This window comes from Panulirus ornatus, chromosome 64 (assembly GCF_036320965.1).
Source record: "Panulirus ornatus isolate Po-2019 chromosome 64, ASM3632096v1, whole genome shotgun sequence".
Classification (NCBI taxonomy): Eukaryota; Metazoa; Arthropoda; class Malacostraca; order Decapoda; family Palinuridae; genus Panulirus; species Panulirus ornatus.
This window is the reverse complement of record NC_092287.1, coordinates 7,528,615-7,541,412: the sequence shown is the minus strand read 5'-3', so window position 1 is coordinate 7,541,412 and position 12,798 is coordinate 7,528,615. Positions and strand designations below refer to the sequence as shown.

The following is a 12,798-nucleotide window of genomic DNA, read 5'->3' as shown; positions in this document are numbered from 1 at the left end:
TGGATTCAACAGTGGATGGAACCATGGAAGCAGAAGTGAGTCACAGGGTGGGGGATTGGGCGAAGGTTCTGGGAGCTTTGAAGAATGTGTGGAAGGCGAGAATGTTATCTCGGAGAGCAAAAATGGGTATGTTTGAAGGAATTGTGGTTTCAACAATGTTATATAGTTGTGAAGCATGGGCAATAGATAGGGTTGTGCGGAGAGGGGTGAATGTGTTGGAAATGATATGTTTGAGGACAATATGTGGTGTGAGGTGCTTTGACTAAGTAATGAAAGGGTAAGGGAGATATGTGGTAATAAGAAGATTGTGGTTGAGAGAGCAGAAGAGGTTGTATTGAAATGGTTTGGTCACATGGAGAGAATGAGTGAGGAAAGATTGACAAAGAGGATATATGTGTAAGAGGTGGAGGGAACGAGGAGAAGTGGGAGATCATATTGGAGGTGGAAGGATGCAGTGAAAAAGATTTTGAGCGATTGGGGCCTGAACATACAGGAGGGTGAAAGGCATGCAAGGAATAGAGTGAATTGGAATGATGTGGTATACCAGGGTCGATGTGCTGTTAATGGACTGAACCAAGCAGGGCATGTGAAGCGTCTGGGGTAAACCAAGGAAAGTTTTGTGGGACCTGGATGTGGAAAGGGAGCTGTGGTTTCGGTGCATTACACATGACAGCTTGAGACTGAGTGTGGTATATATATATATATATATCCCTGGGGATAGGGGAGAAAGAATACTTCCCAGGTATTCCGTGCGCGTCGTAGAAGGCGACTAAAAGGGGAGGGAGCAGGTGGCTGGAAATCCTCCCCTCTCGTTTTTTTCAATTTTCCAAAAGAAGGAACAGAGAAGGGGGCCAGGTGAGGATATTCCCTCAAAGGCCCAGTCCTCTGTTCTTAACGCTACCTCGCTAATGCGGGAAATGGCGAATAGTTTGAAAGAAAAAGAAATATATATATATATATATATATATATATATATATATATATATATATATATATATATATATATATATATATATCCACGTCTTGCAACCATACAACATTGTTGGAACCCCTATTCCTTCAAACATACCCATTTTTGCTTTCCGAGATAATGTTCTCGACTTCCACACATTCTTCAAGGTTCCCAGGATTTTCGCCCCCTCCCCCACCCTATGATTCACTTCCGCTTCCATGGTTCCATCCGCTGCCAGATCCACTCCCAGATATCTAAAACACTTTACTTCCTCCAGTTTTTCTCCATTCAAACTTACCTCCCAATTGACTTGACCCTCAACCCTACTGTACCTAATAACCTTGCTCTTATTCACATTTACTCTTAACTTCCTTCTTTCACACACTTTACCAAACTCAGTCACCAGCTTCTGCAGTTTCTCACATGAATCAGCCACCAGCGCTGTATCATCTGCGAACAACAATTGACTCACTTCCCAAGCTCTCTCATCCACAACAGACTTCATACTTGCCCCTCTTTCCAAAACTCTTGCATTCACCTCCCTAACAACCCCATCCATAAACAAATTAAACAACCATGGAGACATCACACACCCCTGCCGCAAACCTACATTCACTGAGAACCAATCACTTTCCTCTCTTCCTACACGTACACATGCCTTACATCCTCGATAAAAACTTTTCACTGCTTCTAACAACTTGCCACCCACACCACATATTCTTAATACCTTCCACAGAGCATCTCTATCAACTCAATCATATGCTTTCTCCAGATCCATAAATGCTACATACAAATCCATTTGCTTTTCTAAGTATTTCTCACATACATTCTTCAAAGCAAACACCTGATCCACACATCCTCTACCACTTGTGAAACCACACTGCTCTTCCCCAATTTGATGCTCTGTACATGCCTTCACCCTCTCAATCAATACCCTCCCATATAATTTACCAGGCATACTCAACAAACTTATACCTCTGTAATTTGAGCACTCACTCTTATCCCCTTTGCCTTTGTACAATGGCACTATGCACGCATTCCGCCAATCCTCAGGCACCTCACCATGAGTCATACATACATCAAATAACCTTACCAACCAGTCAACAATACAGTCACCCCTTTTTTAATAAATTCCACTGCAATACCATCCAAACCTGCTGCCTTGCCGGCTTTCATCTTCCGCAAAGCTTTTACTACCTCTTCTCTGTTTACCAAATCATTTTCCCCAACCCTCTCACTTTGCACACCACCTCGACCAAGACACCCTATATCTGCCACTCTATCATCAAACACATTCATCAAACCTTCAAAATACTCACTCCATCTCCTTCTCACATCACCACTACTTGTTATCACCTCCCCATTAGCGCCCTTCACTGAAGTTCCCATTTGCTCCCTTGTCTTACGCACTTTATTTACCTCCTTCCAGAACATCTTTTTATTCTCCCTAAAATTTAATGATACTCTCTCACCCCAACTCTCATTTGCCCTCTCATTTGGGCTATGGATAGAGTTGTGCACAGGAGGGTGGATGTGCTGGAAATGAGATGTTTGAGGACAATGTGTGGTGTGAGGTGGTTTGATCGAGTAAGTAATGTAAGGGTAAGAGAGATGTGTGGAAATAAAAAGAGCGTGGTTGAGAGAGCAGAAGAGGGTGTTTTGAATGGTTTGGGCACATGGAGAGAATGAGTGAGGAAGGATTGACCAAGAGGATATATGTGTCGGAGGTGGAGGGAATGAGGAGAAGTGGGAGACCAAATTGGAGGTGGAAAGATGGAGTGAAAAAGATTTTGAGTGATCGGGGCCTGAACATGCAGGAGGGTGAAAGGCGGGCAAGGAATAGAGTGAATTGGATCGATGTGGTATACCGGGGTTGACGTGCTGTCAGTGGATTGAATTAGGGCATGTGAAGCGTCTGGGGTAAACCATGGAAAGTTTTGTGGGGCCTGGATGTGGAAAGGGAGCTGTGGTTTCGGGCATTATTGCATGACAGCTAGAGACTGAGTGTGAACGAATGAGGCCTTTGTTGTCTTTTCCTAGCGCTACCCCGGATACATGAGGGGGGAGGGGGATGGTATTCCATGTGTGGCGAGGTGGCGATGGGAATGAATAAAGGCAGACAGTGTGAATTGTGTGCATGAGTATATATGTATGTGTCTGTGTGTGTATATATATGTGTACATTGAGATGCATAGGTATGTATATTTGCGTGTGTGGACTTGTGTGTATATACATGTGTATGGGGGTGGGTTGGGCCATTTCTTTCGTCTGTTTCCTTGCGCTACCTCGCAAACGCGGGAGACAGCGACAAAGCAAAAAAAAAATATAAATAAATAAATATATATATATATATATATATATATATATATATATATATATAACCCAGAACCTTCTACAAAACAGAACCCTGGCATTACTACCTATGCCTTTTCCAGAGGCTCCTGCCTTCCAAGGCCGTCCCACTTCCAGTAGCAAGGAAATGTGGGCTCCTTTGGAGTGAGAAGTTCTTTGCTGAGGCTGAACTCCCAGTGTGATGCACCTTTGGCAAAGGTGATCTTTTCACCTGTGGTGTAACCTCATGCGAGTGGAGTTCAGTAACACCTATATATATCATTGTTTTTCAGAAAACAAAGAACAAGTTTTCAATGTGAATTTCAAGCAATGGATATTGCTATAGACTATTGAATACATTTTTATGAGAAACTAAATGCTTTTTCAGGAAAACAAGAGAACAGAGCTTAAAAGGATGCACATAACTAATTTAGAATATACTAGTTAAGGTATTTTGCTCATACATGTCCAAAGCACTACAATGTCATGATTGCATACATGGGAAAATTTTGTATTGACTTTGATGGCTCGTGAGAGATTTGTTATCCTTAAGATTACAAAAGTGAGTGGTAATTTTCACATAATTTAGTGATATTTCCCATATACACATCCATTCACCTACATCTTTAGAGGGTTTGCATACCTTTCCTTGTGTAAAATTGGAAGACTTTTGAGGTTGCTGACCAGCCAAATTTATTTTCAACAGAAACAGTAACCTCATAGTCAGTAGCAGGTTCAAGCATTTCTAGAGCATGACTCATGTGGTGAATGGGCCCAGTGAAGTTCTCTTGTGATGACTGAGGAGAATAGAGTCTGTCATCCCACTGTCCTGGAGCATGTGCTGTAACATTGACCTGTAGGAATATAACTGTTACAGAGCTGTAATGGAAAGGATTCAGCTTAGTGCTATGGATATGATAAAAATCAGAGGTGAATGCATAAACAAAATGTACAATAGTTATTTAAGAAATGAGACATGATTTAAGTAGTGAAATTTCTTTTCTTCAGAAAAGTTATTCCATTTATACAAAGGATTGATTCCTCCTTGCATGTAGAATTACTCTCACATCTGGGGTTTTGGCTCTGCATCCTTACTTGACAGAGTTGAGATGAAAGCAGTCTGACATAAACTCTCCCAGGCTAACTTTAAAACTTGACCCACTTGCCTTGTGCAGCAGTGATTGTTCACTTTCCCTGTTCGATAGGTATTACTTTGGTTTTTGTTCCCAAGAGCTGGCTGCATCTCATGATCACTGTGTGGCTGTTAGCAACTCAAAATTAGGCCATTTTTTTGTTAACTGTTTCTTTCTGTACACCTTGAAGGTTTGGAACTCTCTACCTTTGGTTTTTGTTCCCAAGAGCTGGTTGCATCTCATGATCACTTGTGTGGCTGTTAGCACCTCAAAAGTAGGCCATTTTTTTGTTAACTGTTTCTTTCTGTACACCTTGAAGGTTTGGAACTCTCTACCTTCTTATACCTTTCCCAATAAATATGACCTGGCACATTGTAAAAGACAGGTTTTAGCTTCCTCCAAAATTAGCAAATACTTTCCCTTGTCTCTTCTTTTTCCCTTTCATAATCCTCACTATATTTCAATTAAGGCCCAGCCTTGATGTGAACTTTTGTCCATGACTGGAGCCTCCATATATATATATATTATTATTATCATTTATTATTATTATTATTATTATTATTATTATTATTATTATACTTTGTTACTGTCTCCCGTGTTAGCGACTTAGCACAAGGAAACAGATGAAAAAATGGCCCAACCCACCCACATACACATGTATAGACATACACGTCCACACATGCGTGTATACATACCTATACATTTCAACGTATGCATATATATACATACACTGACATATTCATATATACACATGTACATAATTCATACTTGCTGCCTTTATTCATTCCCATTGCCACCCCGCCACACATGAAATGACAACCCCCTCCCCCCGCAAGTGCGCAAGGTAGCGCTAGGAAAAGACAACAAAGGCCACATTCGTTCACACTCAGTCTGTAGCTGTCATGTATAATGCATCGAAACCACAGCTCCCTTTCCACATCCAGCCCCCCACAAAACTTTCCATGGTTTACCTCAGAAGCTTCACATGCCCTGGTTCAATCCATTGACAGCATGTCAACCCCCATATATCACATCGTTCCAATTCACTCTATTCCTTGCACACCTTTCACCCTCCTGCATGTTCAGGCCCTGATCGCTCAAAATCTTTTTCACTCCATCCTTCCACCTCCAGTTTGGTCTCCCACTTCTCGTTCCCTCCACCTCTGACACATATATCCTCATATTCAATCTTTCCTCACTCATTCTCTCCATGTGACCAAACCACTTCAATATACCCTCTTCTGCTCTCTCAACCACACTCTTTTTATTACCACACATCTCTCTTACCCTTCCATTACTTAATCAAACCACCTCACACGACATATTGCCCTCAAACATCTCATTTTCAACACATCCACCCTCCTCCACACAACCCTATCTATAGCTCATGCCTCGCAAACATGTAACATTGTTGGAACCACTATTTCTTTAAACATACCCATTTTTGCTTACCGAGATAATGTTCTCGCCTTCCACACATTTTTCAACACTCCCAGAACTTTCGCCCCATCCCCCACCCTGTGACTCACTTCCACTTCCATGGTTACATCCACTGCCAAATCCACTCCCAGATATCTAAAACTTTTCACTTCCTCCAGTTTTTCTCCATTCAAACTTACCTCCCAATTGACTTGTCGCTCAACCCTACTGAACATAATAACCTTGCTCTTATTCACATTTACTCTCAGCTTTCTTCTTTCACACACTTTACCAAACTCAGTCACCAGCTTCTGCAGTTTCTCACCCGAATCAGCCACCAGCACATGATCATCAGCGAATAACAGCTGACTCACTTCTCAAGCCCTCTCATCCACAACAGACTGCATATTTGCCCCTCTCTCCAAAACTCTTGCATTCACCTCCTCAACAACCCCATCCATAAACAAATTAAACAATATAGTTTTCCTATAGAAGGAACAGAGGAGGGGGCCAGGTGAGGATATTCCCTCAAAGGCTCAGTCCTCTGTTCTTAACGCGACCTTGCTAACGTGGGACATGGCGAATAGTATGAAAATATATATCATTATTTAGCTTTGTTGCTGTCTCCCGCATTAGCAAGGTAGCACAAGGAAACAGACAAAAGAATGGCCCAACCCACCCACATACACATGTATATACATACACGTCCACACATGCAAATATAAATACCTATACATCTCAACTTATACATATATATACACACACAGACATGTACATATAAACACATGTACATAGTTCATACTGTTTGCTTTTATTCATTCCCATTGCCACTCCGCCATACATGAAATATCAACCCCCTCCACCTCATGTGTGTGAGGTACCACTAGGAAAAGACAACAAAGGCCACATTCGTTCACACTCAGTCTCTAGCTGTCATGTAATAATGGACCGAAACCACAGCTCCCTTTCCACATCCAGGCCCCACAGAACTTTCCATGGTTCACCCCAGAAGCTTCACATGCCCTGGTTCAATCCATTTGATAGCACGTCGACACCGGTATACCACATCGTTCCAATTCACTCTATTCCTTGCACTCCTTTTACCCTCCTGCATGTTCAGGCCCCGATCACTCAAAATCTTTGTCACTCCATCTTTCCACCTCCAATTTGGTCTCCCACTTCTCCTCGTTCCCTCCACCTCTGACACATATATCCTCTTTGTCAACAATCTTTCCTCACTCATTCTCTCCATATATATATATATATATATATATATATATATATATATATATATATATATATATATATATTTTTTTTTCTTTCTTTTAAACTATTCGCCATTTCCCGCGTTAGCGAGGTAGCGTTAAGAACAGAGGACTGGGCCTTTGTGGAATATCCTCAAATGGCCCCCCCTCTGGTCCTTCTTTTGGAAAATTAAAAAAAAACGAGAGGGGAGGATTTCCAGCCTCCCGCTCCCTCCCCTTTTAGTCGCCTTCTACGACACGCAGGGAATACGTGGGAAGTATTCTTAATCCCCTATCCCCAGGGATAATATATATATATATATATATATATATATATATATATATATATATATATATATATATATATATATATATATATATCTTTTCTTCTTTCAAACTATTCGCCATTTCCCGCATTAGCAAGGTAGCGTTAAGAACAGAGGACTGGGCCTTTGAGGGAATATCCTCACCTGGCCCCCTTCTCTGTTCCTTCTTTTGGAAAATTAGAAAAAAAAAAAAAAAAAAAACGAGAGGGGAGGATTTCCAGCCCCCCGCTCCCTATATATATATTTATATTTATATATATATATATATATATATATATATATATATATATATATATATTTATTTATTTATTTATTTATTTATTTTGCTTTGTCGCTGTCTCCCGCGTTTGCGAGGTAGCGCAAGGAAACAGACGAAAGAAATGGCCCAACCCACCCCCATACACATGTATATACATACACGTCCACACACGCAAATATACATACCTATACATCTCAATGTACACATATATACACACACAGACACATACATATATACCCATGCACACAATTCACACTGTCTGCCTTTATTCATTCCCATCGCCACCTCGCCACACATGGAATACCATCCCCCTCCCCCCTCATGTGTGTGAGGTGTATATATATATATATATATATATATATATATATTTTTTTTTTGTCTCCCGCGTTTGCGAGGTAGCGCAAGGAAACAGACGAAAGAAATGGAGCAACCCACCCCCATACACATGTATATACATACACGTCCACACACGCAAATATACATACCTACACAGCTTTCCATGGTTTACCCCAGACGCTTCACATGCCCTGATTCAATCCACTGACAGCACGTCAACCCCGGTATACCACATCGATCCAATTCACTCTATTCCTTACCCTCCTTTCACCCTCCTGCATGTTCAGGCCCCGATAACACAAAATCTTTTTCATTCCATCTTTCCACCTCCAATTTGGTCTCCCACTTCTCCTCGTTCCCTCCACCTCCGACACATATATCCTCTTGGTCAATCTTTCCTCACTCACTCTCTCCATGTGCCCAAACACCCTCTTCTGCTCTCTCAACCATGCTCTTTTTATTTCCTCACATCTCTCTTACCCTTAGGTTACTTACTCGATCAAACCACCTCACACCACACATTGTCCTCAAACATCTCATTTCCAGCACATCCACCCTCCTGCGCACAACTCTATCCATAGCCCACGCCTTGCGACCATACAAAATTGTTGGAACCACTTTTCCTTCAAACATACCCATTTTTGCTTTCCAAGATAATGTTCTCGACTTCCACACATTCTTCAAAGGCTCCCAGGATTTTCGCCCCCTCCCCCACCCTATGATCCACTTCCGCTTCCATGGTTCCATCCGCTGACAGATCCACTCCCAGATATCTAAAACACTTTACTTCCTCCAGTTTTTCCCCATTCAAAATAACCTCCCAATTGACTTGACCCTCAACCCTACTGTACCTAACAACTTTGCTCTTATTCACATTTACTCTTAACTTTCTTCTTTCCTACACTTTACCAAACTCAGTCACCAGCTTCTGCAGTTTCTCACATGAATCAGCCACCAGCGCTGTATCATCAGCGAACAACAACTGACTCACTTCCCAAGCTCTCTCATCCACAACAGACTTCATACTTGCCCCTCTTTCCAAAACTCTTGCATTCACCTCCCTAACAACCCCATCCATAAACAAATTAAACAACCATGGAGACATCACACACCCCTGCCGCAAACCTACATTCTGCTAGAAGCAGTGAAAAGTTTTTATCGAGGATGTAAGGCATGTAAACAAGTAGGAAGAGAGGAAACTGATTGGTTTTCAGTGAATGTCGGTTTGCAGCAGAGATGCATGATGTCTCCATGGTTGTTTAATTTGTTTATGGATGGGGTGGTTAGGGAGGTGAATGCAAGTTTTGGAGAGAGGGGCAAGTATGCAGTCTGTTGTCGATACGAGGGCTTGGGATGTGAGTCAGTTGTTGTTCGCCAATGATGAAGCACTGGTGGCTGATTCGGGTAAGAAACTGCAGAAGCTGGTGACTGAGTTTGGTAAAGTGTGTGAAAGAAGAAAGCTGAGAGTAAATGTGAATAAGAGCAAGGATATTGGGTTCATTAGGGTTGAGGAAAAAGTCAGTTGTGAGATAAGTTTGAATGGAAATAACTGGAGGAAGTGAAGTGTTTTAGATATCTGGGAGTGGATTTAGCAGCGGATGGAACCATGGAAGCAGAATTGAGTCACACGGTGGGGGAGGGGGCAAAGGTTCTGAGGGCATTGAAAAATGTGTGGAAGGCGAGAAAGTTATCTCGGAGAGCAAAAATGTGTATGTTTGAAGGAATAGTGGTTCCAACAATGTTATATGGTTGTGAGGCATGGGCTATAGATAGAGTTGTGTGGAGGAAGGTAGATGTGTTGCTGCATGAAACTTCAGCAAGTACTTTGGTACATAAGGCCTTAGAAAGCCTCAACCAAATTTAGTGCTCTTTATATTTATATTTGATCGCCATTTCCCACAATGTACGGTGGCATCAGGAATGAAGAAAAGCTGCATCAGCTTATGATCTAATTTCTGTCCCATGGCAGCCAGTAATCATAACTTATTTCATTTCTACACTTCTATCTAATACGTTCTTTATTTCATGTAGTCATGTTATGCTCCCCTTCCCTAGTATCCCTTTCCTCTTATTCAGTTCATCTTTTTCCAAACCACTGATCACTGCCAGTTTAAGTTTGTGTAGTTCCCACTGTACAGCCTTTCTTGGTTGAGAAGTGGCCCATTTATTAGTTACCTCATGCAAATACCAGAATTTTCATGTTATACTTTACCTGTAATACAACAAGACAGAAGATCTTTTGTTATGTATCATGTCATTATCTTTACTTTGTTTTACTAGTACTTACTTCTGTCAGCCACACAAAGATTTTCAGAAGCATGCAAAGTGTTATAGAAAACAATGCATATTAGAAATTCATCTACCTTGAATTTCCTGTACTGTAGACGGTACTGGACAATGGGAGTGTAGCTCTCAGTCTCCCATGTGAGTGTGTATGATGTTCTTTCACCACCAGCTGGACTGCTTGTCATTTTTGGAGTTTTAGGAAGACCTGCAAAAAGTCATTGAACAAAAATGATTGTCTAGTACTTTTTCTAACTTGTAATATATTAGATTTAATTTTTTCACTCTCTCATCAACATCTACCATTCTCTATGGTTTTCTGTCTTTTCTTTTTTAAGAATAAGCCAAAAGAAGGCAAAGTGCCCATATTGAGAAGAGTAGGATATGATGATGATGGGCATGATTTAGTTATATGATTAGCACTGTTTTTAAACATGGTAAAACAGTCATATCATACAGACATAATTCTGTTAATGATAATGAGTACATTCTTATAATGTAATGATGGTTATTACTGAGATTGCAACCCTATCCTGATTATTAATGTTTCTTGCCATCAAAGTCGTCACATGTGCAGAATAAGTCCTTGTGGCTCAAATGAGATGTTAAACTGCTATCTAAAGACATCATTATAGTAATGGAACTTGATTTGAGGTTCATCTGATTCCTTAATCAGCTAGTCTAGATAAAAGTCACACAGCTTCCTTTTGCTTAGGAAGTCAACATATATTCATTATGGAGACTTGGCTCAGCTGTAATGGGACAATGTGGTTGGTAACTTGGTAGTGTGCTCCCATAACCCTGTCGGCAGTGACACCCATGTTCTTGTTTGTTGATGCTTGTTTCCCTCTTTTTTTCTGGGATAGGTGTCCCACTCAAAGTATGTTGCTTGCAGGCTTTCTCAGCACGTCCATTGTTAAACATATAAACAGCACAAAAGCTTTACTTAGGAACTTGTGTGCAACATTGTTGTACTGCACATTGTATGCAAAAACTGCTTACCTGCTGCTGACTTCTTATTATGATCCTTTTTAATTGATTGGCACAACATCTACAGGTTTTTGAATGTAAGCAGTTTGGAGATCATAGTTGCCATGGGCACTGGCACAAATCCATCACTGAACTACTAAAGAACTCTGCCACTGTACAGTGATCCCATGTGACAGGCAAATTGTAAGAAAGGATTGTTGTGGAAAGCAGCAAGAGAGATTGCTGTAATGTGGTATTCTGTGACAAATGTTCTATGGGTGGTGCATGGCCAAGATGCCCTACACATACTGAATCACATGCTTTTATTAGGCCACCTTCTCTCTTGGCAAGGATGGTGATGTTTATTTTCTGCTAAAGTCTGCATGTTCCAGTTTACCTAGAACATAAGGTAGTGTTGAACTTTTTGTAAGGAAAATAGCCATACAGTGTGTGCTATAAGTGGACTATTTGATATTTCATTTAAAAGAGAAAGTTTGAAGATTATAACGGTATAACAAACACAGTTCCAGCTCTTTGTTTTCTGTCTAGTTTTTGCCTGGAGCTCATCTTATATCCTACACTTGTTGTTCTCCTTGTAGTGCTCTTTTCTAGAAGATTGCTTTTCTCCTCAACCATATCCCTTAATTCTTCATTCTTTTGTGCTCTACGTCTCTTTTCACAACTTGTATATATTGTGCTGCAAAATCTTTTACTTGTTTCCATGTTATCTTGCACTGTTTCATTGATTTCCCTTTGCATCATGTCTAACTTCTCTTGGAAATGAAGTTGCAAACATTCATCCTCAACTTCCTTAGTTTGATATTAATTTTCCACTCATATTTCTAGCCCCATACGACTAAAATCAAAATGCTACCTTACAAACTTTTACCACATCTGAAAAATCTAAATCCATCCCTCTCAAGACTGCATACCATCTACCTTTTTCTTCCTTACTGGATTGGTCATGCTCTTTTTCACCATGCCTTCACTTTGCATCAAATGTATATATATGAACCTCTTTATGGAGCAAATATGAAACTACATGACACTAAAAGTAAATGCAGTATCACTTACCAGTCAGTGTGAGGGTATATTCTTTCTGTCCTAGGCTATTCTCAGCTGTGCAGATGTAGTCACCAAAATCTTCTTCCCTAACTTTGTGGATGGTGAGAGTGTGTCGATGGAGGCTGTCATGCTCAGTAATGTGGTGGTCAGGGTTGATCTGCTGACCATCCTTGGTCCAGGTGACATGGGGAGTAGGACGACCATGAACAATGCACATCAGTTTTGCCTCATCACCCTCACTGGTATGAAGAATAGCCTAAAGGGATGGACAAATGAGAAAATTAATTCCTGTCTACCACATCTAATAGGAAAAACTTTACTTCAGTATGCCATATGTGTGTAATGCTGAAAAAGTTTCCAAATGATAAGCTTTGCTCATTGGTCAACAAACATGTTCAGTATTTTCAAGCATTGTGTCAACAAAAAAGACTACATCCCCAATTGTATCCATCCAACAAATATAGTGTGTTTTTTTTTTTTT

General features: G+C 40.7%; 1 protein-coding gene across 6 annotated transcripts in view; it reads right to left on the bottom strand.

Moving 5' to 3' along the window:
- LOC139746304 (protein amalgam-like) overlaps positions 1-12,798 on the bottom strand; it is a 511,983-nt gene that overhangs the window by 17,109 nt on the left and 482,076 nt on the right. For all 6 annotated transcript variants that reach the window (XM_071657416.1, XM_071657415.1, XM_071657417.1 and 3 more), the window contains 3 exons: positions 12,327-12,573; positions 10,364-10,491; positions 3,927-4,137 (listed from right to left, as the gene is read on the bottom strand). In XM_071657416.1, the coding sequence (XP_071513517.1) occupies positions 3,927-4,137; positions 10,364-10,491; positions 12,327-12,573 (586 nt within the window). The remainder of the gene's footprint in view (positions 1-3,926; positions 4,138-10,363; positions 10,492-12,326; positions 12,574-12,798) is intronic.